Source organism: Cladophialophora immunda (genome assembly GCF_000835495.1).
Source record: "Cladophialophora immunda strain CBS 83496 unplaced genomic scaffold supercont1.5, whole genome shotgun sequence".
Classification (NCBI taxonomy): Eukaryota; Fungi; Ascomycota; class Eurotiomycetes; order Chaetothyriales; family Herpotrichiellaceae; genus Cladophialophora; species Cladophialophora immunda.
In genome coordinates this window covers 3,274,747-3,301,641 of record NW_015622545.1, presented here as the reverse complement: position 1 = coordinate 3,301,641, position 26,895 = coordinate 3,274,747, and the positions used below count along the sequence as shown (strand labels likewise).

The window sequence follows — 26,895 nt, the reverse complement described above, 5'->3', positions numbered from 1 at the left end:
CCACACCCTGCGGATGGGATGGGCCTCACTCACTCACTCAGCTCAGCCGAGGCTGAGCTTGGTGCTGGTCATTCGGTGGTGTTACCCTCCCTGGGTGGACCTCCTTCTTACGTATGAAACGCATGAGACGTTAGGCATGTGGGTGTCCGTGCTATTATGTCACGGTCCATGCCTACCTACCTAGGCTGGGGCACTGGGACTGCTTATCCCGTCTTACAGGCCGATGGTGATGGGTAGTCGAGGTTCTACTCATTGGGGTGGAGCCTGGGGGCGAGGGAGACCCCGAGTCCGGCTTGGCGCCGTGGGCGGGCCGGGTGCGTACTGTAAGAGGTGGATGGACGAAGGGAGGCATAATTCCTGGGCGGCACAGTCCTCGGCATCCCCCGTAGGTAACTAGGTCTGTGTTTGAGGCTTGGTACGAGTTGTCGTAGTACGGTACAGCGTGACGAGAGAGCGTGTCGCAAGGGGGTGGGTAGTGGACATGTCGACTTGAAGAGAGAGTCGGTGGGTTGGCTGTCTAGTACCTAGTACATACCTCGTATCCGATATACATAGTAAGTAACCTGTATGCGAGGTGATACCGATAAAATGCTCGTGTGGAGAGATGTAGCATCACCGTATCGAGGACTCGACTAACCTCGATTCAATCAAGGGGATTTTTCTCTATATACATGGTCTATCTACTGTATAATATCCCGCTTCTATTCAACCCAGCACAACACAGCGCCATCATTCACGGCATCCCCGTTCTTGACTCCCGTCATGAACTTGCCGTCCACATTGATGCAGATGTTCGTCTCCATCTTCATACTCTCAATGACCATGACCACTTCGCCGGCCTTGACTTGTTCTCCGTTGGCTTTGAGCACCGAGAGGACTTTGCACGGCATGGGGGATTTGATGACCTTGGAGTTTGAACCTCCCAGAGAGCCGCCGCGACCACCAACGGCTTGTCGTAGACTCTCCATGTAGTTGAGGACGCTGTAGCACTTGTATTCCACCCACGTGCCCAGCCCGCGGAAATGGCACAGGACGGTCTGATACGAGGCGGTGGAGGAGGCGGGGTTGGAAGGTGTGTCTGTTGCGATGTGGGCGTGGATGATGGATTGGTTGATGGAGATGGCGACTGACGCGGTTCTCCATGCGTTGTCGCCAGTCGGATCTTGCATGTCCTTCCACTTTGTAAATTCCACGGTGTACTGTGGAGCGTTGGCTAGAGATGGATCTCTGAGCTTGTGGCTGATGGCATGATACTGCCGAGATATCTGGTAGGCCTCGGGGTCACGGCTTGAGGTGTCCGGCGCCTGGTCGTTTTCATCAGTTGGGATGGGGACTAATGTGGCCTCGTATTTTGAGTGGCCGCTCTCGCCGCGAGAGTGGGCGCTCCAAACTGACAAAATGGGTGTCTGAGCGGAGGAGGGCTCTGAAGGAACAATTACAGTTGTGCTGCGATTGACAGGGTCAAAGTATTGGTTTCTAAAGCCTCGAGTGACGTGCTTGAAAGGCCTCGCATCGGCCAGCGGAGATGCTCCACCCCTCAGCACAAGACCCGGAACCAGAGAAAGCATAGAGATCATGTCTTGCACAGATTCAGTGTAGGGATTTTTCAGCAGACTCTGCACATGCGTCGGAATCAGCGAGGTCGTATAAGCCGGGTCATGAAAGCTTTGATGCAAAAGGCAGGCCTGGAGGAAAAGCTGGTTGGTTTTCACTCCTGCGCACACCGTATTTGCCAAAACCTTGACCATTTTCGAGATTGCCATGGATCTTGTCGGCGCCCACACCACGATTTTGGCGATCATCGAATCAAAGTAAATGGATATGGTGGATCCGGTTTGTACAGAGGTCTCGTATCGTACGTCTCTTGACGATGGATACTGGTCTGACTCCCGCCACAGTTGGATGGTGCCGTTCTGTGGCATGAAATCACTGCTTGGATCTTCTGCGCAGAGCCGACACTCGATGGCGTGGCCCTTTTGCGGAATGTGCTGTAGAACGGACAGACTGGCGAGGGATCCACCGGCGGCCACAAACAATTGCAGCGAGACAACGTCAAGGCCCGTAACCTCTTCTGTGATGGGGTGTTCAACTTGCAGGCGCGTGTTGACTTCGAGGAAGTAGAAACTTCCGTCTCTGGCGTCCACAACAAACTCGACGGTACCAGCACCCTCGTACCCAATGAGTTCGCCTATTTGGACAGCGACTGCGCACATTCTTTGCCTCTGTTCGGGAGTCAAAAATGGGGATGGCGTCTCCTCGATAATCTTCTGGTGCCGTCGCTGAACAGAGCACTCTCTCTCCCACAACGACAGGACTTTGCCATGGCTGTCACCAATGATCTGGACTTCGACATGTTTGGCCGCTTCGATGTACTTCTCGAGAATGCAGTCGCTCGATCCAAAAGAACGCTGAGCCTCTGACTGTGCGCGAGCAAGCTCACCCGCAAGTTGTGAACGCTCTCGAACAATCCGCATCCCGCGACCTCCACCTCCAGCAGATGCCTTTAGCATCACCGGAAACCCAACCTTTTCTGCGGCGGATTCCAACTCTTTGACGTTCTGGCTTGAGCCTGTGAATCCTGGAATGAGCGGAACACTGGGCGCATGTTTCCTCAAGTAGTCCTTTGAATTGCGTTTGTCGCCCAGCGTGGACATGGCCTGGGAACTTGGTCCAATGAAGATCATTCCTGCTTGACGTACGGCGTCCGCGAAATCTTTGTTCTCGCTGAGATAGCCATAGCCTGGATGTATGGCATCAGCGCCCTGCGATCGAGCAACATCAACAAGAAGCGGGATATTCAAGAATGGGTTTCCTCCGGTTTGATTAATGCTTCCCAGATTGACTGCCTCGTCTGCCTCGGCAACATGGCGCGAAGACGAGTCTTCTTGTGCGTAGATAGCGATCGATGTTAGATCTAGTTTCCGACAAGTTGCGATGATTCGACATGCGATTTCACCTCTATTCGCGATCAACACCCTCTGAATCTGCCTTCTGCCATGGCTGCTGGATGGTAACTGAGCGACAAAGAGGGGTGGCCGTTGCAGCGTTGCGGATGTTTGGCCTGGGTCTGGCTGGGTATCTCGATACTGTCTCATTCTGATTGTTTGCCTGTTGGTTGAATGTTTTGAGGGGGGTTGCTATAACGATGCCTGGGGTGGGTTGCGCATTATGGCCGGTATGCGGGAGAAATAGTACAGTCGTCAGGCTGGGTATTTCCCCGGACATGATCTCACTCTAGCCCTCGAGAGAACGACCACCACAATTCCGCGAGGAACCCTGCCGAGGCATGCAATGTGCCGTGGTCGTGGTCGGCGGATAAGGCGGGCCGTGCGACGAGGGCCGCCCGATCTGACATGTTGCATGTTCGACTAAGCCGAGTTCGCTGAAGGTAGCGGATAATTCACGGACAACTTGGAGAGGCCAGTCCCTCCCCCATCTGAAGTGAAATTGCAGCCCGAACATGATGAGGAGTTGGAATGGATCGACAGTCGTGGTCGCTGGACAATCGACCACAAGGCGCCTGCATCTCCTGGTCAGAATGCTTCACCGAATAGGAGTCACGTGTTTGCCAAGACATACTAACCCCTTTTGGCGTATCATCGATCTCAAGTTTCAAGGAGTCTTTTTTGTGAAAGACTTTGACAACGAAAAATCATCCAAGAAATTCACAAAACATCTCCGTCAGAAACATTTCCCGAGATACCAATCAATTTGATCCCGCAGGCTGCGAAATCCGAACTCATCGGGTACGAACACTTCCAGAATCACAATCTCCAGGTCGCCGAGATGTCCCTCACCAGCGTCATCGACCCGGAGAATGCTCCGAACTACGAGGACATGGAGAAGCAATTCGCCGTGAGGGCAGTGCAACAAATGACTGTTTATTGGGGAATCCTCGAAAAGCTGCCTGGCTCAAAGCTCCGTTTGACTCGACTCGACGACGAGATTCTCGAGCACTTTAAGAGTGAATTTCCGGACTTTGACCCTGCTCAGGAGATCGATGAGGAGGCCATGAAGAGCAAAGAGGGCAAAGAGAAGTGGCGCAACTTCGCCAAGGTCTACGAAAAGGGCGAGAAGAAAATTGAGGACTACAACTTCGGCACCATGCTGAGGAAGAGCCCCAAAACCGAGTATGGCGAAAAAGAGACCATTTTCGTAATTCGAGTGCAGTTCTATGCAATCGAAATTGCTAGAAACAGGGCTGGACTGAACGACTGGATTCATGAAAACGCTCAGAAGCAGGAGAAGAAGTCGTAGGCAGGGAGACTGGCACGCCAACACCAAATTAGACAGCAACAGCGAATGCCGAGCCGTTCACCACAGCACGAGTCGGCGCCAGGGGCTTCGTTTCCAAGTGCACTGAATCTCAAAGCCTCCACCGTGCGGGACCGCGTGGGAATTCCTGCACATTCCACAAGAACAATATCAAGATGTGCCATCGGCGCTCTTGGCACTCAACATTCAAGTCGAGGAATGAACATTGTTTTCAATAATGACTTTGCATGGTTCAAGCTGTTGATTCTTGATGTCTATTCCCGCTGCCATCAGTTCGCGACATTGAAACGTTGGCCTTCTCGACCATGTCTAGTCAAGCTTCCACCTTCGCGACATGACCACAACTGCTCAAGACGAGCATCAAATCGAGTCTAATGAGGCGCGGCAAAAACATGGCTTCCTCGGCTGCTGGAGAAGCATTTTCAAGTTCACAGCAAAGGCACACTTATTCATTCTATTGCCGGCCACTGCCACCTCAGCCGCCGCAGGATGCTTGCAACCAGCAATGGCATTCTTTTTCGGGAAGTTCTTCGACACTTTTTCCGACTTTGCTGCTGGGAAGACTGATGGCTCAACCTTCATGGACCGCTCTCTAGGTAGTCTCCACGCGCTCTTGGGACTTGCAGCCGCCACATTTGTTTTCAAGGGCACCCTTTTTAGCCTCTGGCTAGTGTTTGGCGAGATGCAGGCAAGGAGCATTCGTGAACTGCTCTTCCAATCTCTACTCGATCGTGAAATAGAATGGTACGAGGCGCGAACAACGGGGGTAGGGACGCTCCTAACCAGGTTCCAGAGGTACGACGTGTCGAGAGTGACAGGCCACCTTTCTAATGATATCAGACAGATCAGTGAACTGCAACTAGGAACCTCGCAGCCTCTTGGTTTCGTATTTGTGTGTCTGGTTCAAGCATTGGCTGGACTTGGCCTCGCAATGGTCACAAACTGGAAGTTGACTCTGGTTGTGCTCTCGGCAATCCCTGTCATCGCTATTGGCAGCATCCTCATTTCTCGACGTGTACAAGCGAATATCGACTACCGGAACGAAACACTGACTACCGCCACCACCTTAGCCAATAAGTGTGTCACAAACATCGTTACCGTAAAGTGTTTCAACACTCAAGACCAAGAAGCAAACAACTACTCTTCAGCAGTCAGGGCGGCCGGTGTGTTCTCCTTGAAGCAGGCCTTTTCCACTGCATTGCAATCTGGGTTCGTACGTTTTACCACGACCGCAATGTTCGTCCAGGGCAAGTTCTTCGCGCCTGACCAAAGAACAACTCTCATGAATGTGTGCAGGGTTCTGGTATGGTGGTACACAGGTCCATTCGGGTGCAACTAGTGCCGGCAAAGTGGTCACGACATTTTGGGCCTGCCTCATAACTGCGAAGGCGATTGAGGACATGTTGCCACATTGCATCATTCTTCAACGAAGCCAGTCGTCAGCTTCAGCATTGGAGACAGTGGTGAACAAAGTCTTGGAAGGGCAGCCGCAACTGCGAAATGTGGGTAGATTGTCGCCACAATTTTGCGAGGGGAACATCGAAATCCGGGCGGTATGTGCTCAGTATATTTCGCAAGTTGATTGTCTAATTCTGAGAAGGTTTCATTTGCCTACCCATCAAGACCCACATCCCTGGCTCTGGACCATTGTACATTCTATTTTCCTGCGGGAGAGACCACATTCATCGTGGGCAAGAGCGGGTCTGGGAAAAGCACACTCAGCAATATACTGATGAGATTCTACCATCCTAAGACCGGGGCGATTTTCATCGACGACAATGACTTAGGAGATATTGATACAAACTGGCTCCGAAACAATATCACTCTAGTCCAACAGAAATGCGTCCTTTTCAGCGATACTATTTTCAGAAACGTTGCGCTGGGTCGACGCGATTTTGATCGAGTTACGGAGGTTCGTGTAAACGAATGCCTTAGGATGGCAGCTTTGGGACACACCATTGACCAACTTCCGGGAGGGGTTCATACTAGAGTCGGGACTAGTGGCTCATCTCTCTCTGGAGGCCAAAAGCAGCGGATTGCGATTGCACGTGCTTGTTTGAGAGACACACCGATAATGATACTGGACGAGGCAACAAGTGCTCTCGACAATTCGAGCAAGATAGCTGTCATGAGATCTATTCGAGAATGGCGACGAGGAAAAACGACCATCATTATTACACATGATCTAAGTCAGATACAGGACAATGACTTCGTGTACGTTCTTGAAAGCGGTCGAGTCATTCAGGAAGGCCGTCGTGGGAGCCTTGCCGACTTGAAAAGCGCTGCCACCGGCCATGGAGCCTACGCAAAGGAGCTGTCAATCGGACAAATCAACTGTTCTGATGAGAGGACCAAATCCATGTCACGACGGGGCCTTCCGGGCTCGCCAAGAACGATTACCCCTTCTTCGCCATTGAAGAAGGACTCGTTCGACCTTGATACAGCAGCAAGTGCACAGAGTCACAGCTTGGAAACTGCCCAGGACTCTTGGGGAGGCAGATCACTTGGACATCGGCTGAGGAAAGGATTATCTGCAAGCAGTGGAGCTGCACTGAAGCTTCTCAAGCGTCAGTCAATGGCCCGTGCCAAAGCTATGTATACTCTTTACCAAACGAATCCGTCTGAACATCAGGGAGCGACTTCATCATCCGCTGCGTACGCTAATCCAGCCGCCATTACCCGCAAATCGATTTTCGTGTCAGCCATCCCAAGAACTCCGAGGACTCGAGACAAACCATTGCCCACGCCACCCTTGAGATACGATGCCATCGGTGGGAATAAAAGCATAGACCACGATATCATGGATGTAACCCTTGCAGAGAAAGTGAGCAAACACTTGCAGCCAGCAGCTTCAATCACTGCAGTACTGCTTGCACTATGGCCCAGCCTCGATAATGTCAACCGAAGCAAACTGCTTCTCGGATTCCTGGCAACCTTGGTCCACGCAGGGGCTCCACCCGCATTCTCATATGCCCTCGTGCAAATCTTTGATACCTACTACTTCCCGACAGGATACGAGAAGAAAGCCTTGACCTACTCAATGGTCGTTGTTGGAATTGCCGTTGTCGATGGCTTTGCGTGTTTTTTCATGCAATACCTTCTCGACTCTGCAAGCCAATCGTGGGTGGACACGCTCCGAATCCAGGCATTGCAACGTATTCTACGCCAACCCAAGGCTTGGTTCGATGAAGACCACAACAATCCTGCAGCCCTCATATCTTCACTCGATAAGAATGCAGAAGAGATTAAGGATCTCGTGGAAAAATTTGCTGCACAGCTCCTCGTCGTTGCTGTTATGATGGCTGTGGCTTTCACATGGTCGATGCTCTCCTGTTGGAAGATCACACTGGTCAGCCTTGCGGCCTCTCCGGTGCTCTACATTCTGGCAAAGGGTTTTGGTATTGTCTCTGCTTTGTGGGAATCTCGAACAAGCTCGGCCAGTGACAGTGTCAACGAAATATTTGTCGAATCTTTTGCAGACATCAAGACAGTACGATCGCTCACTCTGGAATCTTACTTCCACAACAAGTATCGCGATGCCACACGTCAGGCCTTTTCCATTGGCGTACGACGAGCTTTATTCAGCGGTTTCTTCTTCGGCCTATCTGATTCCGCCATCGCTTTCTTCACGCCGATGATTTTTTGGTATGGAGCTCGCCTTGCAACAGATCACGAGTGGCCGATTAACTCTATACTCACCGTATTTGGACTCCTCTTGTTTTGTACTACCAATGCGAATGCGGTCATCACCTACATACCTCAGACTAGTTCAGCGGCCGATACTGCCAACCGCCTCCTCCGACTTGCACGTATGCAAGTCAACTCTCATGAAGAAGTTGGTAAGGTCCAACTAGATGAACATGACCCAGTCACACTTTCAGGGCCAATCCACTTCATTAATTTGACATTCTTTTACCCGACCCGACCGGAGGCGGCAGCCCTTCGAAGACTGAATCTCACCATTCCCTCTGGGAAAACCACCGCGATAGTAGGAGCCTCGGGCTCGGGGAAATCGACCATTGCATCCCTCCTCTTAGGCCTCTACCCCCCAACAGCAGATCACCTCGCACTGTCCCCTTCGAATCCCAATGAAGGCCCAGCATCACTCACACTGTCCGGCCGCGATATTCGAACCCTTGACGTCTCCTCTCTCCGTTCCCTGATCGCCGCCGTTCCGCAGATCCCAGTACTCCTCCCCACAACAGTACGCGAGAACATCATCTACGGTCTCCCCCCCGACTCCCCTTGGACATCCGCAACTCGCATTGACTCTGCCGCCCGCGCGGCCGGGATCCATGAATTCATACAATCCCTCTCGCAAGGCTACGCCACCGTCATTGGGGAAGGCGGTCTCGGCGTCTCCGGCGGCCAGGCACAGCGGATCGTCATCGCTCGCGCGCTCATTCGCGACCCCAAGGTTCTCATCCTCGATGAAGCGACCAGCGCATTGGATCGAGACAGCGCGGCAAGTATTCGACAGAGTATCGCTAGACTGAGTCGGGAGAAAAAGGGCAAATTGACGGTGATCGTGGTCACACACGCAAGGGAGATGATGGAGGTTGCGGACCATGTCGTGGTCATGGAGGAGGGGAGAGCTGTTGAACAGGGGCCTTTTACGGAGTTGGTTGAGAGGGGAGGGAGATTGTGGGCGTTGCTAAATGCTGGTGATGACGGTGCAAGTCAGACGGCATAGGGCATGATTGGACAGATGAGACGAATGCCTGGTGGGAAAGACTTGTCTACTATGCTCTATTCATTAGTGGGAAGATGGTTTGGACCGGTCCGTCGCTACTCTTCACTTTACAACGCAGCTGATCTTGTAATGACCAAAATCTGTATTCTCATCTACATCTCTATATCCCCCAGGACTACGCTCCCCCTTCTCTGATTCCAGCCAACGAATGACAGCAAATCATTCCATCTCCACAACCCTATTCTCTTCAATCCAAGTCCTGACCGCCGTCCAGTTCTTGCACGTATGCAACGCGCTCTGCAACGCGCTGCCGCTGCGATCGGCCACCATCTTCTGATGTCCCACGTAGTGATGCGGGCCGTTCGGGGATGAAACCACGCCGCCATCGCGCGTGGGTTCCAGCGTCGTGTCCGCGGCACAGAGCAGGGCTTGCCGGACTATGTTTTATCAAAGCACAGAGTTTAGTACCATGCTGGGAGGGGGGTTAGGGGGGAGGAGAAGCAAAAGAAAGGGTTTGGAGAGGAAGACTTCTTACCATGGTCGAGGCAGTGAAAGACATAGGCTTTCTCGTGGACGTGGGGGTGTTCTTCGTGGTCGTAGTCGATTAGAATCTGGCGGATGAATGCCTACGCGAGGACAGGGATCATGGTCAGCGAATTGCAGTCCTATATACAATTGCGCAGTCCATTGTGGGCCCGGGAGTAAGGTGGCGGGCGTCAGGGGAGCTTACCAGGCATTCCAATTGCCTCACTACAGCAACATCGTATATTTCGGTATCAGAAATCGCGTGGCCGTCTCCGTCAAACGCAGCAGCGCTCGATGGCAGTCCATATTCCCTCGGGTGCCGGACGGATATTCTCCCGTCTCCCTTCGGAAACATGCGCAGCCACGCCCGATCGCCCCTGGCTCCTTGGAGCTGGAACTCATATCTGTCGGCAAATACCGAGGGTGCCTCCCCGAAGGGCGGCGCAAAGGTCCGGAGCTCCGGAGTCATATGCGCGGCGGCGCTGTTGGTCTTCCAGTATGCGGAGGGGCGAGTCGGGAACGCTTGGATGAGCTGGTATCGATAGCTGAAGAGCGCGAACGAGAGGGCAGCCGTCACAAGGAGGACGCTGAAGACGATTTTCAAGGGGTTGTGCTTGGATAAAGAGCCCTCCGCAGGTACAGGGTCTCCAGTGTATTCCCCACGAGGCGACCTGGGGGTCCGCGGCACGGCGGGGCCGTCCTTCTCGCCGCGATATGGGGAGCGAAATCGAAGAGACGACGGCATCTTGATATCATGAAACAACCGTTGAAGAATACCTCGAACTCAAGTAGCCGAGGCAGATGAAGAACATCAGTAGTTCGTGCTCATCATGCCCAATTTGAGAATCCCTGTGAGGCGGTAAGACCGCTCTAGGCCGTTGGAGATCCCAAAGCCAGCGAGCAATGAAAATGCCAGACAAAGGAACAAAGAAACACCAGACAAGCAGTCTGTTGAACAGGTTGAAAGCGTCCATAGGCGAGACCTTTTGCGCCTGTACACCGAATTGAGAAATTCAGATGGCGAAAGGAGCTTTGCGGTCAAGGTCGCACAGTCATGCGCAACTCGTTCACTCGTGGGAAGCCATTCGTGTCAAGGAGTGGGGTCGCACCGGAGCCAACTCCCGCAGTTTAGCGCATTTGTTCAACTGAGCATCCTCTCTGCATAGTGCTGGAGATTCTCAGTTGTCGACTCATGCGAGCAGCATAGGAGAAGAGTTATAATGAATGTCTTGCTAACAGTCGGGATACCAGCTGGAGGAGGTCGATCCCCAGGTCAGCCCCGATAAACGATAGACCAATCATAATGGGCTTGGCAGAGTGTCTATCTCATTTATAGTTAGCGGGAGGCTGGTGCCGAAGTTTATCCGATCTGCATGTTTTTCTTGTTTTCGACTCGACACTTCTTTCAGCCTCGCAACTGAAACCAACAACATCTCAGAACCCACCAGCTCAAGAGCATATCATGGCAGATTCTCAGTCCCGCAAACGCTCGAGGTCTGTCGATGGCGCAAAATCCGACAGCGAGTCCTCTGACGATGACTTTGGACCGGCACTGCCGTCCTCGGTTCCCCCGAAAAAGAAACGCAAGCTCCCATATGAATCTCTGTACGTGGATGCCTTGCCGAAAGGCGTGAGGTATTCCAAATCATTGATGCACAAGGATCAGTTGCTGGCCGTGACAATTGCTCCGTCGCCGGCTGATTTCGTCATCACCACGTCAGTCGATGGCGTCGTCAAATTCTGGAAGAAAGTTGCGGTCGGGATCGAGTTCGCCAAAGAGTACCGGGCACATGAAGGACGCATAGTGAGCTCCTCGGTCAGTGTAGACGGAGCTTTCTTCGCCACAGCTGGCGACGACGACGACAGTACCATCAAGATTTTCGACGTCATTACCTTCGATCTACTGTCAATTTTGAACCTGGAGAGCCCAGCTTCTTGTATATGTTGGGTACATCGGAGAGGAGCTTCGCCGATATTAGCTGTCGCTAGAGGCAAAGAGATACATATCTACGATGATCCCGGCAACTCACAGACTCCTGTGAACACTTTGTCTTCTCTTCACAGAGCCCCCGTGGTGGCTATGGCGTACAACCCAGCCTTTGACTGCGTCGTGTCAGCCGACTCAACCGGCATGATTGAATATTGGCAACCAGGCGACAATTACGAAAAGCCGGACAGCGTCTTCAAGATGAAATCAACGACGAATCTGTTCGACTTCAAAAAGGCCAAGTCCGCCCCTTGCTGTATCACAATTTCGCCGTCGGGCCATCAGTTTGCCACGATATCATTTCCGGATCGGAAGATTAGGGTTTTCGACTTTGCTTCCGGCAAACTCTACCGGTCATACGATGAATCGTTGGAGACAATAACCTCGATGCAACAAGCAGGGACTGCGCTTCAGAAGCTCGATGAGGTTGAATTTGGACGAAGGATGGCAGTTGAGCGCGAACTCGATAATCCGGTTGTCAGGTCAAGAATCAACATCGCTTTTGACGAATCGGGCCATTTCATTGCGTACGGATCACTCTTGGGCATCAAAGTGATCAACACTCTCACCAATCGAGTGATGAAGGCGTATGGCAAGGACGAGCCATTTCGAGCTTTGAACGTGGCTTTGTACCAGGGAGCTCCTCAGAAGAAAGAAGTGGTGACGGTGTCGATGGCTGCCAGTGCCAATCCCCTGCTGAACGAAGCCGAGGCTCGAGACCCCATGCTGTTTGCGACCGCATATGGCAAAGTCCGGTTTTACATGTTCACCAACGACGAAGAAATTAGTAAATCGACTCGCGATGTGCAGAACGAGAAGCCTCGAGTCATTTCCGGAAAGAAGCAGGAAGAAAAGAAGGCCCAATCAGGCACATCTGCCGTCCTGCATACCACCTATGGCGACATCCATATCAGATTGTTTCCGGACAAGGCCCCAAAGGCGGTGGAAAACTTTGTCACCCACGCGAGGAACGGCTACTACAACAACACCATCTTCCACCGGGTGATCAGGAAATTTATGATACAAGGCGGAGATCCACTTGGCGATGGCACCGGCGGCGAGAGCATCTGGGGAAAGGAGTTCGAGGACGAATTTTCCGATCTCAAGCACGACAAGCCATATACCGTGAGTATGGCAAATGCTGGGCCCAATACAAATGGGTCACAATTCTTCATCACCACGGAGAAGACACCATGGCTGGACAATAAGCACACCATATTTGGACGGGCGTACAAAGGGTTGGATGTGATCCATCAAATTGAAAACACAAAGGTGCGCAAGGAGAAGCCAGAAGAGGACATTAAAATAGTCAACATCTCCATCAGTTGAGGACGGCAGTGAATCCAATGTGAATATAAAGTGAAGTCAGCCCTTAGCTTGACCAGATAATGCGTAGCAGAGGAGGACTATTGTGGACCATGTATCGAAGAAATGAAGGGTTTGCCTCAACGCCGTGGATCCCGTCGCGTGTTTTTCGTCGCGCGATCCACGCCGCCTTCTCCGCACTTTCAGTCTCTCCTCACCTCGCGAAACATTTATTTTCCCACCAGTTCATCACCATTCGCTCCTTGAATGCGCACGGGTCAAGGCACTGTCACCCGCCATGGTCAAGTTGCGTGTTGCCGCAAGGATCCTCTCGGAAGACGACTACCTCAAAAGTCTTCAAGGATCCGCCAATTCCCCCGTCAAAGGCGAGAAGCGGCTGGTCGTGGTCGTGCGGGAGCCGTACAAATGGCAGATCGGAACTCTGGCTCTCGAGGTGCAGAGAGCGTACCAGAGCTGCTACCAACTGTAAGCCCTGTTTGACCGCTGAGGTGTCGCACACGACATGTTCTAACTCGGACCCAGTGAGCTCCCGACCATCAAGTACCTCAAGGACAACGAAGACGACTGCGATCTGGACCCTCGAGCATACGTGTCGGATCTCCTCTTGGACGAAGGCAAAGCCCAAGTCGATGCTTCCGATCAGCGCGTCACGATCAAAGTCATCCTGGAGCAAGGTCGAGCCCTGCGAGAAGGATCTGTCGCAATTGGTAGTCAGTTGGACGACCCCCGATACCAAATCCAGCTCGAGAAGAGTTCGCGTCCGCCCGTTCCCACATTCCCTACTCAGCCTTCCTCACTGGGCAAACGTCCATTTCGTATCGGCGATGACTACGCTTCGACAGCGACGGCGAGCAAGAGGCCCCGACATGTCGAGATACCAGAGACGCAAAGAGAAGATCAAACTCCAGTCTCATCGATTGAACATGAGGACGTCCAAGGGTCATTCGAGCTGGTGGAGGGCACGCAGTTTACAAACCCAGACCAAGACTTGGGAGCACGGCAGACGCTCGTCCGGCCGAAACAAGAGTCCCCCGAACTCCGGAGGTTGCTGCAGAATGTCGCTCCAGCGACACTCGACGAGCTGGAGGAGCTGGCAGAACGCCCCGCAACCTTTGGGTCCAACAAGAGACAGAGAAATGGTTCGGCATATCCCCATGACTTTCGTCAATCGCATCAACCGAACGGTGTCCTGCCATCGATTGATTCTTTCGGACGTCTTCGAAAGGGCTCCCAAGGGCCTATCACACCCCCCTCGGAGACGTCGAGAAGGCTTTCGACTTCTGTGAGCCACCAGATCGAGCGCTCGCTAGAGGCCGCAAATTCCACTGCTCGGCCGGCACCGGCATCGGCCAACAAGTTTAAGAGACGTGACGTTTACGACTACCCGGAGTCGGATATTGACGACTCCCAAATGTCCCCGCGATCACGACAAGCACAGCTGGGCAGCCGACGGCCAAGAGACGGTTTATCACATATTGAGCGTCTACAGTCTCCTCGGGAACACGAGGCAGGCGACAACGGGCTCAGCATCAGTCAAGCCATTGATGCTCTGGATGACGAGTCTGTATTTGAAGACACCCGCTCCATCATTCAGCTGCCAGTACCACCGACTGCCTTCAAGACGAACACCAGGTCCGCTGACGAAATTGAAAACAGTATCTATGAAGATGCAGAGACGGGAGACGCGGAACACTCGGGCCTCATAGATACGAATACGTCCAAGGAAACAGAACGCACGGAAGCCGCAAAGCCCGGACAGGTGAGCGAGGAAGACAAAGAAAACGGACCATTGGTTGTGATATCTACAACACCCCGCAAGGATATTGCAAAGGATACACTTGCCGGAGATGCTACATCGGGAAGACGGGGCGAAATTCATGGTGCCAAATCCACCGGCTTGTCAAAAGATGACCCGGCTCGCGAGACTCGACCTCAGGCAAAGAGGGTTCGGAAACGGAAATCAGACACCTTCAGCGCGGAGGGCAGCCAGCAAGGGTTTGTAGAGGGACCCGGCCAGTCTATTCAGGTTGACGCAGAGAAACAATCTAAGAAAGCCTCAAAACGTAGCAAGAAAACTCAGGGATCGCAGAGGCGGGCGACTCTCGACAGTCCCGGAGAGCAGTTATCACGGAATCTGCGAGAATCGACGGACGACCAAATACCCATGGATGCTGTGTACAAGAGACTCGGAGGAGCACAGCAGAAAACTGCGTTGACGACTCCTGCAAAAAAGACACCACACAAGCCGGAGAAAGATGCCGAGGGGCCCGGTTCTGTGGTATCGCGTTCTACGACATCCAAGAAAGATACGACATCCACGACACCTTCCGAGCGAGTCAAGAATAAAAAGTCGCTGGAGATGCCAGCAGTTGCGATGGGGCGTCCAGAGATGGCTGCGGCCGGCTCTTCGCCCACCATCGTTCTTCGTGCCACGCAACAAGACCATGGGAATGCCAACTTACTTACGAAGCCCCTTCCGAACTGGGGCTCTGACCGTGCTGCAGTTGACAAGCGGGGTTCTTCGGTCACAGTCGTGGTGGGCGGAGCGAGAGATGACAAGCAGGCCGACTCAGGGAAGAACTCATCCTCTGGTCTGGGGTTGACCCCGGAAGAGATCAAGATCATGGAAAGTCGCAAAGGGATGACGAAAGAGCAATATGAAGCAGACAAGAAGCGGAAGCAATTAGAGGCGAAGAAAAATGCCGAAGGTCAGAGGAAGCAAGGGGCCGCTGCAAAGAAGAAACCCACCACCGACAAGTCATCAGTGGACAAAAGCACGGCGGCACACAGGTCCAAGACCCCGGAACCAAAAACTGCCCCAACATTGACGAAGAAGACGCCTAAGAGTCTTTCCATTGACGATGAATCGCCCACGCAAAGCGACAAGACGAAAAGACCAGATGCGGCCAAGAACTCCGAAGAACCGAGGGAAGGAACAAACCCGTCTAGCCCGGGCGAAGCAAACTCCATAAGGCGAGAGTCATCCACCACGAGCTTATCAAGAGTCCAGGTCGCAGGACACAAAGTGACGCCGAAGACGCCCGCAAAAGCACCCCCAAAATACCCGTCTGTCAAGTCGTCCACGGTCAGCAAGACGCCCAAACCCAGCGTCCGCGCACAGACGACAGAGAGCGCCACGAGCTCTTCTGTGGCCAGGAAATCCACGCCAGCGCCAGCCGCAAAGACGGAGTCGAAAGTGGGAAAGACGCCGGCCAAAACCCCTCAGGCGAGAAAGCCCACGCTAGAAACCGCCAAGCGCCTGATCGATCTCCACGAGGTGGTGCGCAGCGCAAACAAGGCGAGCAAGGCTGTGGCAGGCAGTGTCCTTGCGCGTGTGAACCCAGCCGCACAGAGGCAGAAGCCGTCCGTCTTCAACGTCGACGACGACGACGACGACGATGATGACGAGAGTGACGAAAGCGAAGACGACGACGAAGAGGAGGTAAAGGTTGTTGCGGCGATCCGCAAGACGCCTCTAGCGGGGAGCCAGAAGCAGAATCATGACAATAGCAACGACAGTAGTTCCTCGACCTCATCGTCTTCATCGGAGGAAGTCGGCACGAAGGCCAGCGAGAAGAGCACCACCGGGAACAGAACGAGTCAAGCAAAGGGAAAATGGTTCGGTCGACCCGCGCCGAGTAAGCGGGATCCGAACGCCTCGTCGGATGAGGAGGAGGAGGACGACGACGACACCAGTTACAGCGACGAAGACAATGATTAGGATGACGAGTTGTAGGCCTGAATACATTCCTCCTGGTGGTGGTGGTCGTCGTCGTCGTCACGAGGTTAGGTTAGACGGAGGCCTGTTGTTTGTACCTATGTACCTACCTGTGTCCAGCGAACGAGCGAGCGTTTTGGCCGTGGGATATCCTGAGATTAAGGACACTGGAACCTGCATAGTCTCGGACTTTCTCGCCCTTCGTACTATTCGATGCTCGATGCTCGATACTCGATACTCGATACTCGATACTCGGTACTCGCGAGGTACATTGTTGGAATATCATGACGGGCGGAGAAATCGAGCTTTCCTCTTTTTACAGTTCTGTCCCAACCCCAACTCGATGGATCCGGTACAAGACCTCGCTTCGTACAGCTGACGAGTTCTTCTGCTAAGGGTGTCTACCTGTCTACCTGTCTACCTGTCTACCTGTCTACCTGTCTAGATATATATATAACTATAACTATAACTATATATATATAGTATATATGCCCCGAACTGTGCTTCGTCCACGACCATTTTCGTTCAGGAAAGAGAGCAAGGCCGCTTTTAATCGGGCACGTAACGGAGCATCGGGGATGCCCGGCTGAGGACAGAGCAACGCCCGGGGGAGCGCGTGCGCCCAAGCACTAACTAGAAGGCCAGTTCGGGCTCAGGGGTCTCCTTTGGGCCTCAGCTATACGTCCCCCTCGAGCTGATACGAGCCGATCATTGCTTACTTCGTCCCGTCGCACGACCAACCCCCTGATCGTCCGATTCTAATGCTGAAACTCTGGGGCTGCAGGAGCAATAAAGTACTTGAGGAGCAATATATGGTCTTGGAGGTGGCTTCTGGGCTAGAGGTGAGATTTCTCGAAGTGCCGCAGCATTTTCTTAGCATCGGTCCGCAACTCCGATGCAGTGGGTGACGCGCCTACACACGCAAATTGACAACAAGCGTTCATATATATGCAAGTCATTCACGGGCACAGTTTAATGGACCGGTGGGATTCTTTGAATGCTTCCGACCGTACGGCTATTTGCTACGATCCACAAAATATGCTCACAGCACTTCGGAGCATAAAGGCACCGCCTCATAGCTCATTTGTTGGTAAAATTAGAAGACAATAGATCCCTGGAGGTCGTATTTACCTGACGAGGCAGCTATTATTTCGACGTATAAAGATCTTCACCAAGCCAACATCATCACTTCTCTCGTCGACCCACCTCACGTGATCGTCATTGTCGACTGGCCACAAGCTGGGTGGTATCCTGCTTATTGAGAATATTGCAAGGCCTGTTATATTGCTTCGTATAAGGAAGAACGACGTAACGATTGGATCCAGGAGTTTCCGGACGCATGGGATGATGAATTTCTGGCACTTTCCAAATAAACCAATGCGATAGCGTCTGTGTAACACATCTCGGCACAAGCAAGTAAAACGTATCAGGTCCCACTTGTCACATGAGGTTTCTTTGTAAAACATGTTTAATGAAATCCCAGGGCAGATCAGAAATAATAGAATAGTCCCATAGTGGCTGGAATTTTTCTACCGGTAAACCCTTATTCTCCATGTCCAAACTCCAAGTGCTGCAAGGGGGCAAAGTCACAAGATGAAAACAAGGAAGGAGACGCAGGAGGTTGATGACAGCAGCTCAAGCGAAGAACGACACGACGCGAGATCGGCAGCATATTTGCCCTCATCTGGCGTTCCGGACGCATATCCCGACTAGGTTAGGTCCTCACCACTGTTTGTGCACAGAATAGACGAGATGCCGGCAGCCTTGTACCGTTACATCTGGCTAAGAATTGTGACAAACACAATTCCTACGTTCGCAGTTATTTTAAGTACATGGTATTTTACATCTATAAAATAGATGGCCGGTCTTCACCCACCCCTTCGAGTTATCAACCTCATCCAAAATCAACGAGACAATACCAACCATTCCTACCTAATGGCTCGAAAGGAGGTTTCATTCGAAGTTTTCCGTGGTTCCAGAGAAGGCAAGATTGTTAAAGACACCACAACACGTCTACTCGGTCCCAATGACGCCTTGGTCAAATTGACTCATTCTGGACTCTGCGGAACCGATGAACATTTGCTACACACAGGATGTGTTCTCGGTCACGAAGGCGTCGGCATAGTTGAGGATGTTGGCTCACAGGTCCAGGGTCTGAAGCCTGGTGATCGTGTGGGTTTTGGATACGTACACAACGTGTGCGGACAATGTCATTACTGCCTGAACGGTAAGTTTCTACTTCTCGAGGTGTTCTTGAGAGGCCTGACGAATATCGAATATGAATCTAGGAATGGAACAATTTTGTGCTGATGTCCAAATTTATGGCGAGGCCGATCTCGACGAAGGATCATTCGGTTCTCACGTCGTATGGGCTGCTGATATGTTGGCAAAAATTCCCTCCGGTCTCGAATTGAAGCATGCTGCTCCTATGATGTGTGCTGGTGCCACAGTGTGGACAGCTTTGACCATGTATGGTCTAAAACCTGGTGATAGAGTCGGGATTTTTGGAATGGGCGGTTTGGGACATCTAGCTATCCAATTTGCGGCCAAACTCGGCTGTGAGGTTGCTGTCATATCGAGCTCCGGATCGAAAAAGGACGAAGCTATTAAGTTGGGTGCTACCGACTTTTATGTGATGAAGGGATTGGAACTTTCAGAGAACAAGAAGATCAATCATCTTCTCATCTGCGGAAGTGGAAACCCCGATTACTCGAAGTAAGTTTAAAACGCTGCGACGTTCGCAACGCACGCTAACCAAGACGTCTTTGAGACTCATCCCTATTTTGGCAGCAGATGGCACTATCTACCCACTTACAGTCAGCTCAGAGGCAACTCCAATCCACTTATTCGATCTTGTGATGAAAGGCATCCGCATCCAAGGATCCGTTGTAGCTGCGCGCCCTTCCATTCGACGAATGCTCGACTTTTCGATCCTGCACGGTATCAAGCCTATCATTATGGAGTGGCAGATGAACGAGAAGGGGATCGAGGACGCGATGGAAGCTCTGCGAACAGGCAAGATGCGTTACAGAGGCGTACTTGTTCGCTGAAAAACAGCCTTCCAAGTCATGAACATGCGATTAGACACAAGGGATAGAAGCAGGGTTAGTTATAATGGAGTACATTGTATTGAAAATGGTTTCCTCCTCATGGTTAGGCCATACGACAAGGCATACTCAGATCTTCTCTCTTGTGCTATCAAATCCAAGGGTTACCTCCGCAGCTCGGTTGCAAGAGCTTTCCCGACACACCTTCCGATGCTGCAGAGGAATCATTGGCGATGTTTGGTGACGGAGTCTAGAGAAGTTGATCAGTAGGTCCATCTTGGGACTAATCTCGGAAGCGTTTTCACTGTACGCGGACTATTTCGCCAAAATCGTGGTTTAGGTATGAAAACAATACGCCATCATGCTTTCATTCTCATTCTCTCATTCACCGACAACTATCTGCGCCCACATCTCCACCAGCAATATCATAATAAGCGTTATATCCGTCTGACATCTTTATGAAATCATCCGCTAAGACGTCTTGCTGGTTTGAGCCGCGACTGATATCATCGTTGGAAGGTCGGCGCGTGAGCAGAGATATGAGGCTCACCAGGCTTGTGTCTGCATTCTTGCAGTCAGGAACCCCTAGGTATCGTTAGCGGATGAACCCTGCAAATTGCTCTTGACAGTAATGCTCAGAGTGAAATACATTGGTACCGGCCCGTTGTTCAATGAACAAGTGATGTACGTCTGTTTATATCAGCCGAGGAGATGCACTTTCTTTAGGTCATGAATGCTTACGGATGCTTCAGAGTCTCGGTTCCAATTCCACAATGGACCATTGCTTTCGGAGTCGAAGTCGAAAAGGAAGATAGAAACGCCCCCAAAAACACAGTTTGTAATTGAGTTATTGAGATAGTTCAAAGCTGTTAGGGGAACCGGGGGATCTGTCTCATCCTCTCTCCAAACACTGCCCAAAGTATATTGAAAACCAGACTTTTGTGGTAAGTACGGTACCCGAAGCGATATTCGCCGATTAACAACTCGCAGACAGCTTACTCTCGTAAGAGAATTGCGTCTTCTCGAACCAAACTATATCCGCGACCTTGGAGTTTAGATCAGCAACGAAGCTAATTAAGAGTATATATCCGTTAGCTGCGAAGTTGAGGACCAAAAAGAGGACAGTGAGTATGATGCCGCCCACGATAGCGACCGGAGTGATCCAACGGAAAGGATATGGCCTGCTCAGGTTGTAGCTGAAGTGACAAACTGACGAGGAATAAAAGCCCTTCGACTTATCATGGCAGTGAAAGAGGGCATCGATGGAATTATGAATGAACCCGATCTTGCTCTCCTGACCGAAGTAGTGATGAGCAAAACTTGGATAGAGAATGCGGATAGCCAAGGCCTGCAGGACCGACGTGGTACTGCGAGCGTGGTGCGCCTTCATCCTGAGCTGGTGGGTATTTCTTCGCTCATCGAGGACGTCGACATCACCAGCCGTTGCTCTCGGAAGGATTCATACTTGGTGATGGCGATAACTCGCTCTGTTCTGGGAAACGGTAGAACAACCCTCCCTAGCGATAACCTAGCATATAATTAGTCGCGCTATGCTTGTCACAGTCGGTGTCAGAAGTCTGGAGTCTGGCAGCTTTAGTCTAACCGAAGAATCAACCCGTCTGACAAGCTAAATTGTGCGATTCGTAATGACTATTTCAACATTTCTCATAGTTTTTACTAAGAAGCTATAACTATATTTTAAAGCTATAGAAATACTCACAAGACTCTACTCTATTAGATCCTTTAACCTCATTATTCAATCTCAAAGTCTAGTGAAGCAAGAATGATAAAAGTGAAAATTCTCACCAGAAATCGTTCTCGTACTACAGACTTCTGACACCGACTGTGCTTGTGGTAACGACTTCCTAGTCAGGCAGTCAGGCTATTCGGCCGGGCCGTTTAGTTTGCCTGGTCACATGCTATGACGTGGAACCACGACGTAGAACCATGACGTAGGGTTCACGGGACAAAACTTAAAAGGTGGTGGCAGCTTATCTCTCAGGGTTAAGAACCCTGAATTGCAATTGGTGACATCTCAGCGTATATATTTTCTCGTAGAGATTTCTAACAGCTCATCGCAAAGTCTACCGACGTCCAGTCCACCTAGACGTATTGCTCCGACAACGGCGGCGAACCTATGCGGCCTATGTTGAAGGTGCAGACAGTATGAGTGTCGTTCGTACCTGCTTGCCATGCAGAGTCGCAAAGGCGAAGGTATGCCATTCGATCGACAGGTCTCTATTCATGCTGACAGTCGGCTGCAGTGTGATCGTGTTCGTCCCATTTGTGGCCGCTGCACGCAACGAGGCCTGACTTGTTCTGGCTTTCCGGCAGACACTGACTTCATGTTTCGGGACGAAAACGAAGCGTCGCAGAAGAACTCGGAACGAGCAAGGAGGGAAGTGAGAGAGGGTAAGGCGCCTGCAATGTCGTTCGACGTCCTACCGTCTCAGGTACTCCAGGAACAGCACCCACAAGCATCCACACACGTCGTCGAGCCCGGTCTGCTATTACAGTATCCATGGCTTAGTGACAGGGCACTCGCTGAGGTACCGGGCCCTCTGAAAAGAGATGTTGAGACTCGGGCTGTTGCTCGGTTCTTCGTCAACTGGACCTTGTATCCGGGCAACGACGGAGTAGTTCCCGGACATATGCACGACCTTTACCCACTCTACCTCAGTGCCCCTCCAGGATCGGTCCTTTGGCTAGCCGTCCGAGCTGTGGCCTGTGCCGACATGAGGCATGAGAGTGTCGGAGATACTCCTTTCCATATCAAGGCACGACAGTATTACGGCGCCGCTTTGAATGGCCTGAGAGTGGTCGCACATGAGGAGCACAGACTGGCCAGTGACCAAGTTCTGGCTGCCATCCTACTGATTGATAACTTCGAGGTACCGTAGTACTATGCTATTCCCATAAATTCTGGCACCTGCTGACTCTTAACCATTATAGAAGATGTATCTTGCACGGATCGGGCCGCTTGGACCTCATAGAGACGCTATCAAACACATCCTCCATAGCGGAGGTAACGACTATCTCTTCAATCAATCTAGCTTCGCTCTCGGGTGTCTAGCACATAAACGCCTTCAAGCTCGGCAAATCCTGCTTCGTGAAGAACCCGATCCTGAGCAGATAATGTGGGTGAGCAAGCTGAACGTTGATCAGCCCGACATCCATATTACTGCTGATGTTCTCCATATGAACATTCTCTTTGCTGCGGCTAAGAAGCTGACGGAGAGCGGCGAGGAGGTCGGGAGCTCTCTAGAGGAAAAGGTAGAACAGTCAACACAACTGGCGCACTCAATCCAAAACCTGATTGCTTCTATCGAGAGCTGGACTTCGGCGATGACGGGGTTGTGGAAGCCAGAGGTGACGGATCCACAGCAAATTGCGCAACCTCGTGAGATGGATGAGCCATTTGACCTTCCTATTCCCCATTTTCCATATGCACGTATGCTCAGTTACCACAACCTTTGGTTGGGATGCTTGTGGAACTTTCATGCTGCAAGCCAGATCGTTCTACGGGAGTCGTTGGTCGATGTGATCAACTACGGTGCCACAATACATGGGCGCGAACCAGATCGGGAGAATATGGAACGAATTCATACGGAGCAGGAAGCTGTCGACAAGCTGTCTTCTGTGATCATGTGGTCAATCCCTCTGCTCTTGGGCTTTACACGCAGATATGACTCGCATCCGCGTTCACCTCCGCCTGGAAAGATGGTGGGAAGGTTGTTCTGTCTTTGCTCGATGTGGGTGATCCAAAAGGCACGGTTCACATCACTTGAGCACAAGCAGACCGCTTCAGAAGTCACTAAATGGATCAACGACCGTTACAGACTGGGTTAATGCAGCGAATTCATGCCGTGTGTCTCACACTCTTGCTAAGCTTTATGGAATGATTGAATAGTTGAAAACAGATCTCGAAGTTGTATTTGCGTATACCCCAACGCGTCCTAGTACTCTTTCCTCCCCATCTGCGCTCCTCGTTCATGGGATTAATTCTTGAACGATCTACATCTCAGATTACCAAGTTTTTAATTCAGACTAAACCTCTTTCAGTTATCCTAAGGAAGATACAGGACAGAAATACTCCTCCCGTGGATATTGATAGTCTCGCGGCCATGGTACGCGGTGGTTTGGGTTTTCTGCTAATGAATACAAGGAAGCTCGCCTGGCTCTGCCATTGCTCTTCTCTAGCAATCGAGAATTCTCAATCAAGTGACTTGACACATGTGGGCGTGGTAGTGAGAGATAGAATTTACCAGGTCGTCAGGATCCCTGGAAGTTAGTGGTGTTAATGACTAGACCTAAAACAGCATTGTGTCCGGCCTGGTTTGTAAGAGTGGGTAATTTGTGGGGCTGTACTTCGCACCGAGCTCGGCACTAAGCCGCTCGAAGGACTTCCTGTGGATATGGGCATGAGATAATGTATTCATAAGGACAGTATTTAGGAGTACTTAAAGACTAGACCTAAAACAGCATTGCGTCCGGTCCAGTCGGCGACTTAACTACGGCGCCGCACCGAGTTGGCCGACGGTCTAAGGTGCCGTCTGGTGCATCGGCTTGATTGTAAAATGATGAATGGAGATAATCTGAGTCCCCAACATACGCCCTATATAACAGTGTGTCTCCAACACCAACAGCAACAGCAACAGTAACACCACCACCAACCCTGGCTCTAGCATCCTGCCCATCAGGTTATCACTCAATTAACAACTCCGAATACTACATCACTCTTGACGTCCATATACAAGATCACAAACATGCCCACCAACACCATCGTCGACAAAACCAAACCGTACTTCCCTGTGGCAGGCTTGGCCAATGATGGCTGGTCCACCGAAGATGAAGCGACGGCCACCTGCTTTTGTGGCGCCGTGCAACTCTCATTCGTAAGTTTTAGCATCCAAGTCTGCCCGTCTTTCGAGTCTGCCCCTCTATCTGCTCTGCGCTAATACCACCTCCAAATTCCCAGCCAACTCATGGCCCTGGTTTTGTCGGTTCCTTCGTCTGCAACTGCTCCGACTGCCACAAACTCACTGCGTCCGTACACGCGACCAACTTCACCGTCTACGACACGCACCTGAAGCACCTGCGCGGTCGCGACAACCTGAAGACCTTTGGTCAATCGCACACTGTTTTCGTAAAAACCTCGGGCCAGGACAATACCATGACCAACTACTTCTGTTCCACGTGCGGCTCGCTCATGTATCGGGTCGGCGCGGCTTTTCCGGGCGTGAGTATCCTGCGGGTAGGCAGCGTGGACGATTTCTCTCTGCATGAGACCAAGTTGAAACCCACAATGGAGCAATTTACCAAGGACCGTGTGGCCTGGAAACTTCCCACCGAAGGGGCCCAGCAGTTTGAGGAGGACGGCTTACATGTAAAGTGACCGAAGGCAAGGGGAGGCAAATCGCCATAACCCCGCAAGGCTGGTCGACGAAAGCACAAATGAACGGGCGTTGTCAGAGTTAAACTGGTGTCCTGAATCACAGGTGGCTAGTGGTCACCAGCCGAAGTCTAGAGTCTCCTTTAGCTCATAATAGACCGACCGTTCACTTCCGGATCCTGCAATAAAAGTTCGAAGCCGAGAAGTGACCACGAGGAGATGATGGCTTGAGCGCGCGAAGCACGAAGAAAAATCGAAGTGTGGTGTTGAGCTCAAATAGCCAACTTCGAATGTCGGTGCGAAGGTGCCGTTAAGAAGGATTCCTCTAGCTTGTACTGTCGGGGGGTGTTTGTTAGATGATAATATTGATTGCCAGAGAAGAGTTTGCTTATCCGGGCGGGAGCCTGGCAGCGTCGAAAAGGCATCTTGAAGAGCTTGGACCAGTACATCGGAGAGCCTGTCGTTTGTTGGTGGAGAAAGACATCTTGAAGTGTTAGATCAGACTGTCTGATTGACGATCAGTTTACTACTCTAGAAAAAGAAGTCGCAGTGGCCTTGACATCTTCAGCCACGCCGTCATAGTCTCGCTGCATTCCGATCTTATAGCACGGTTGAACGAAGGCTTGAGTGGCCACTGAACCAATGTATGGCAAATTGACCTATAATTTTGCCGTCCCTCGATTTAAAGCTTCCCAGTTCTCGTTCCTGAAGGGAATGTAACATTCTCTGCCAGGTCCAAGCCATAATAGCACATCGGTATTCTGAGCTTCTGTCGGGTTTATACCTCCCTGTCTTAATAAACCCTTGTTTTGCTTGTTGTTGTGAATATGTGGCATTTCCTTGACCAACCTCAGAAAGACCGGAACCGCATAACTTGGTAGAAATCTTTTTGCATGTTTCAGTAACGCTTCGAAATCAAACGATGCTTGCCCAGTGTGATCGATGAGAAGCGCTGCACAGCCAGCACGTCCTTCGTGGCCGGGCACTTCAACACCGTATACACATGCTTCTGCAATTCCGGGGAACTTTTCTAGCACTCCAGCAACCTCTGCCGTGCTTACATTTTCGCTTTTCCATCGGAACGTGTCACCTAAACGGTCGAGAAAGTACCAACGGCCATCGGTGGTTCGTCGGAGAGCGTCGCCCGTACGATACCAGAGGTCTCCGGTTCTAAAAACGTCTCGCTCGAATTTTTTAGCAGTAGCTTCCGGGTTTTTGTAGTAGCCTGCAAAAGCGGCGACCGAAGAAACAGCAACAATGATCTCGCCGCCTTCATCGTATGATCGGCGTTTTGCAAAACCAGTGCGTGGATCCCGCAGAAGCTCGTTCGATGCAGGGTTGATTTCGACTGGGACGTAGACATTCCGAAACATAAAGCGCAAAAGGGCGCCGTGGTGACCCACCGCGCCTAAAAGATAGTCACCTGTATTCGAAAATGAATTAGTCCTTGGATTGCAGCTCCTTGAGGATTTAGTTCGGGGATCTATACCTTTGCAGTGATTCAGGAGTCCGAATACCCCTTCTGAACTGCTAAAGAATTCTGCAACGTCTTGAACTCCAAACCTCTCGCGAAACTTGACCCAGACATCTGGTCTCAGCCCATTCCCGATCATACATTGCACTCTGTGCTGCTTATCTAGCGGGCTTGGTGGCATAGCGAGCAGGTATCGTGCCGTCTCCCCGACATAGGTTATGCACGTTGCTTGTGACTTCCTGACATCGTTCCAGAACCCTGAGGCACTAAATTTCTTTCCAAGGCACAGAGAAAGACCTCCCATCATGCACATCATGCTGATCTGGCCGCCAGTTGCGTGATATAAGGGCATACAATTGTACAAGCGCGTGTCAGTCGTAAGCCCTATATTTCGACCTGCCACTGAACCAGATACAAACCCCTTCAAAACTGGATGAGGACAGGCTTTGGGTCGACCT

General features: G+C 51.5%; 8 protein-coding genes across 9 annotated transcripts; 7 read left to right on the top strand and 1 right to left on the bottom strand.

Moving 5' to 3' along the window:
• Nucleotides 1-636: 636 nt before the first annotated feature.
• On the bottom strand, nucleotides 637-3,259 carry PV07_09284 (uncharacterized protein). The gene has a single exon (XM_016396528.1). The coding sequence runs from the start codon at nucleotides 3,093-3,095 to the stop codon at nucleotides 702-704; it is 2,394 nt and encodes a 797-aa protein (XP_016246384.1). The 5' UTR covers nucleotides 3,096-3,259; the 3' UTR covers nucleotides 637-701.
• A 527-nt stretch (nucleotides 3,260-3,786) lies between these two features.
• PV07_09283 (uncharacterized protein) lies at nucleotides 3,787-4,257 on the top strand (the record flags this gene model as incomplete). The annotated part of the gene is made up of 1 exon (XM_016396527.1): nucleotides 3,787-4,257. One exon carries the CDS (start codon nucleotides 3,787-3,789, stop codon nucleotides 4,255-4,257), a length of 471 nt encoding a protein of 156 aa, XP_016246383.1.
• A 352-nt stretch (nucleotides 4,258-4,609) lies between these two features.
• On the top strand, nucleotides 4,610-8,968 carry PV07_09282 (uncharacterized protein; the record flags this gene model as incomplete). The annotated part of the gene is made up of 3 exons (XM_016396526.1): nucleotides 4,610-5,522; nucleotides 5,572-5,828; nucleotides 5,876-8,968. 3 exons carry the CDS (start codon nucleotides 4,610-4,612, stop codon nucleotides 8,966-8,968), a joined length of 4,263 nt encoding a protein of 1,420 aa, XP_016246382.1.
• A 1,949-nt stretch (nucleotides 8,969-10,917) lies between these two features.
• Nucleotides 10,918-12,914, top strand: PV07_09281 (uncharacterized protein). Its single transcript, XM_016396525.1, has one exon. It carries the CDS (start codon nucleotides 10,956-10,958, stop codon nucleotides 12,807-12,809), a length of 1,854 nt encoding a protein of 617 aa, XP_016246381.1. The 5' UTR covers nucleotides 10,918-10,955; the 3' UTR covers nucleotides 12,810-12,914.
• Nucleotides 12,915-13,032: 118 nt separating this feature from the next.
• Nucleotides 13,033-16,782, top strand: PV07_09280 (uncharacterized protein). The gene is made up of 2 exons (XM_016396524.1): nucleotides 13,033-13,271; nucleotides 13,329-16,782. The coding sequence occupies exons 1-2, from the start codon at nucleotides 13,084-13,086 to the stop codon at nucleotides 16,525-16,527; spliced, it is 3,387 nt and encodes a 1,128-aa protein (XP_016246380.1). The 5' UTR covers nucleotides 13,033-13,083; the 3' UTR covers nucleotides 16,528-16,782.
• Nucleotides 16,783-18,435: 1,653 nt separating this feature from the next.
• On the top strand, nucleotides 18,436-19,628 carry PV07_09279 (uncharacterized protein). Its single transcript, XM_016396523.1, has 3 exons — nucleotides 18,436-18,751; nucleotides 18,813-19,239; nucleotides 19,295-19,628. The coding sequence occupies exons 1-3, from the start codon at nucleotides 18,460-18,462 to the stop codon at nucleotides 19,572-19,574; spliced, it is 999 nt and encodes a 332-aa protein (XP_016246379.1). The 5' UTR covers nucleotides 18,436-18,459; the 3' UTR covers nucleotides 19,575-19,628.
• A 1,980-nt stretch (nucleotides 19,629-21,608) lies between these two features.
• Nucleotides 21,609-23,491, top strand: PV07_09278. Of its 2 annotated transcripts, XM_016396522.1 has the most exons (4): nucleotides 21,609-21,785; nucleotides 21,836-21,844; nucleotides 21,906-22,462; nucleotides 22,524-23,491. In XM_016396522.1, the coding sequence occupies exons 3-4, from the start codon at nucleotides 21,917-21,919 to the stop codon at nucleotides 23,418-23,420; spliced, it is 1,443 nt and encodes a 480-aa protein (XP_016246378.1). In that variant the 5' UTR covers nucleotides 21,609-21,785; nucleotides 21,836-21,844; nucleotides 21,906-21,916; the 3' UTR covers nucleotides 23,421-23,491. The 2 variants fall into 2 exon arrangements, with proteins under 2 accessions (XP_016246378.1, XP_016246377.1); XM_016396521.1 differs by having other exon boundaries at nucleotides 21,836-22,462.
• Nucleotides 23,492-24,206: 715 nt separating this feature from the next.
• PV07_09277 (uncharacterized protein) lies at nucleotides 24,207-25,244 on the top strand. Its single transcript, XM_016396520.1, has 2 exons — nucleotides 24,207-24,466; nucleotides 24,550-25,244. The coding sequence occupies exons 1-2, from the start codon at nucleotides 24,338-24,340 to the stop codon at nucleotides 24,964-24,966; spliced, it is 546 nt and encodes a 181-aa protein (XP_016246376.1). The 5' UTR covers nucleotides 24,207-24,337; the 3' UTR covers nucleotides 24,967-25,244.
• Nucleotides 25,245-26,895: the final 1,651 nt, after the last annotated feature.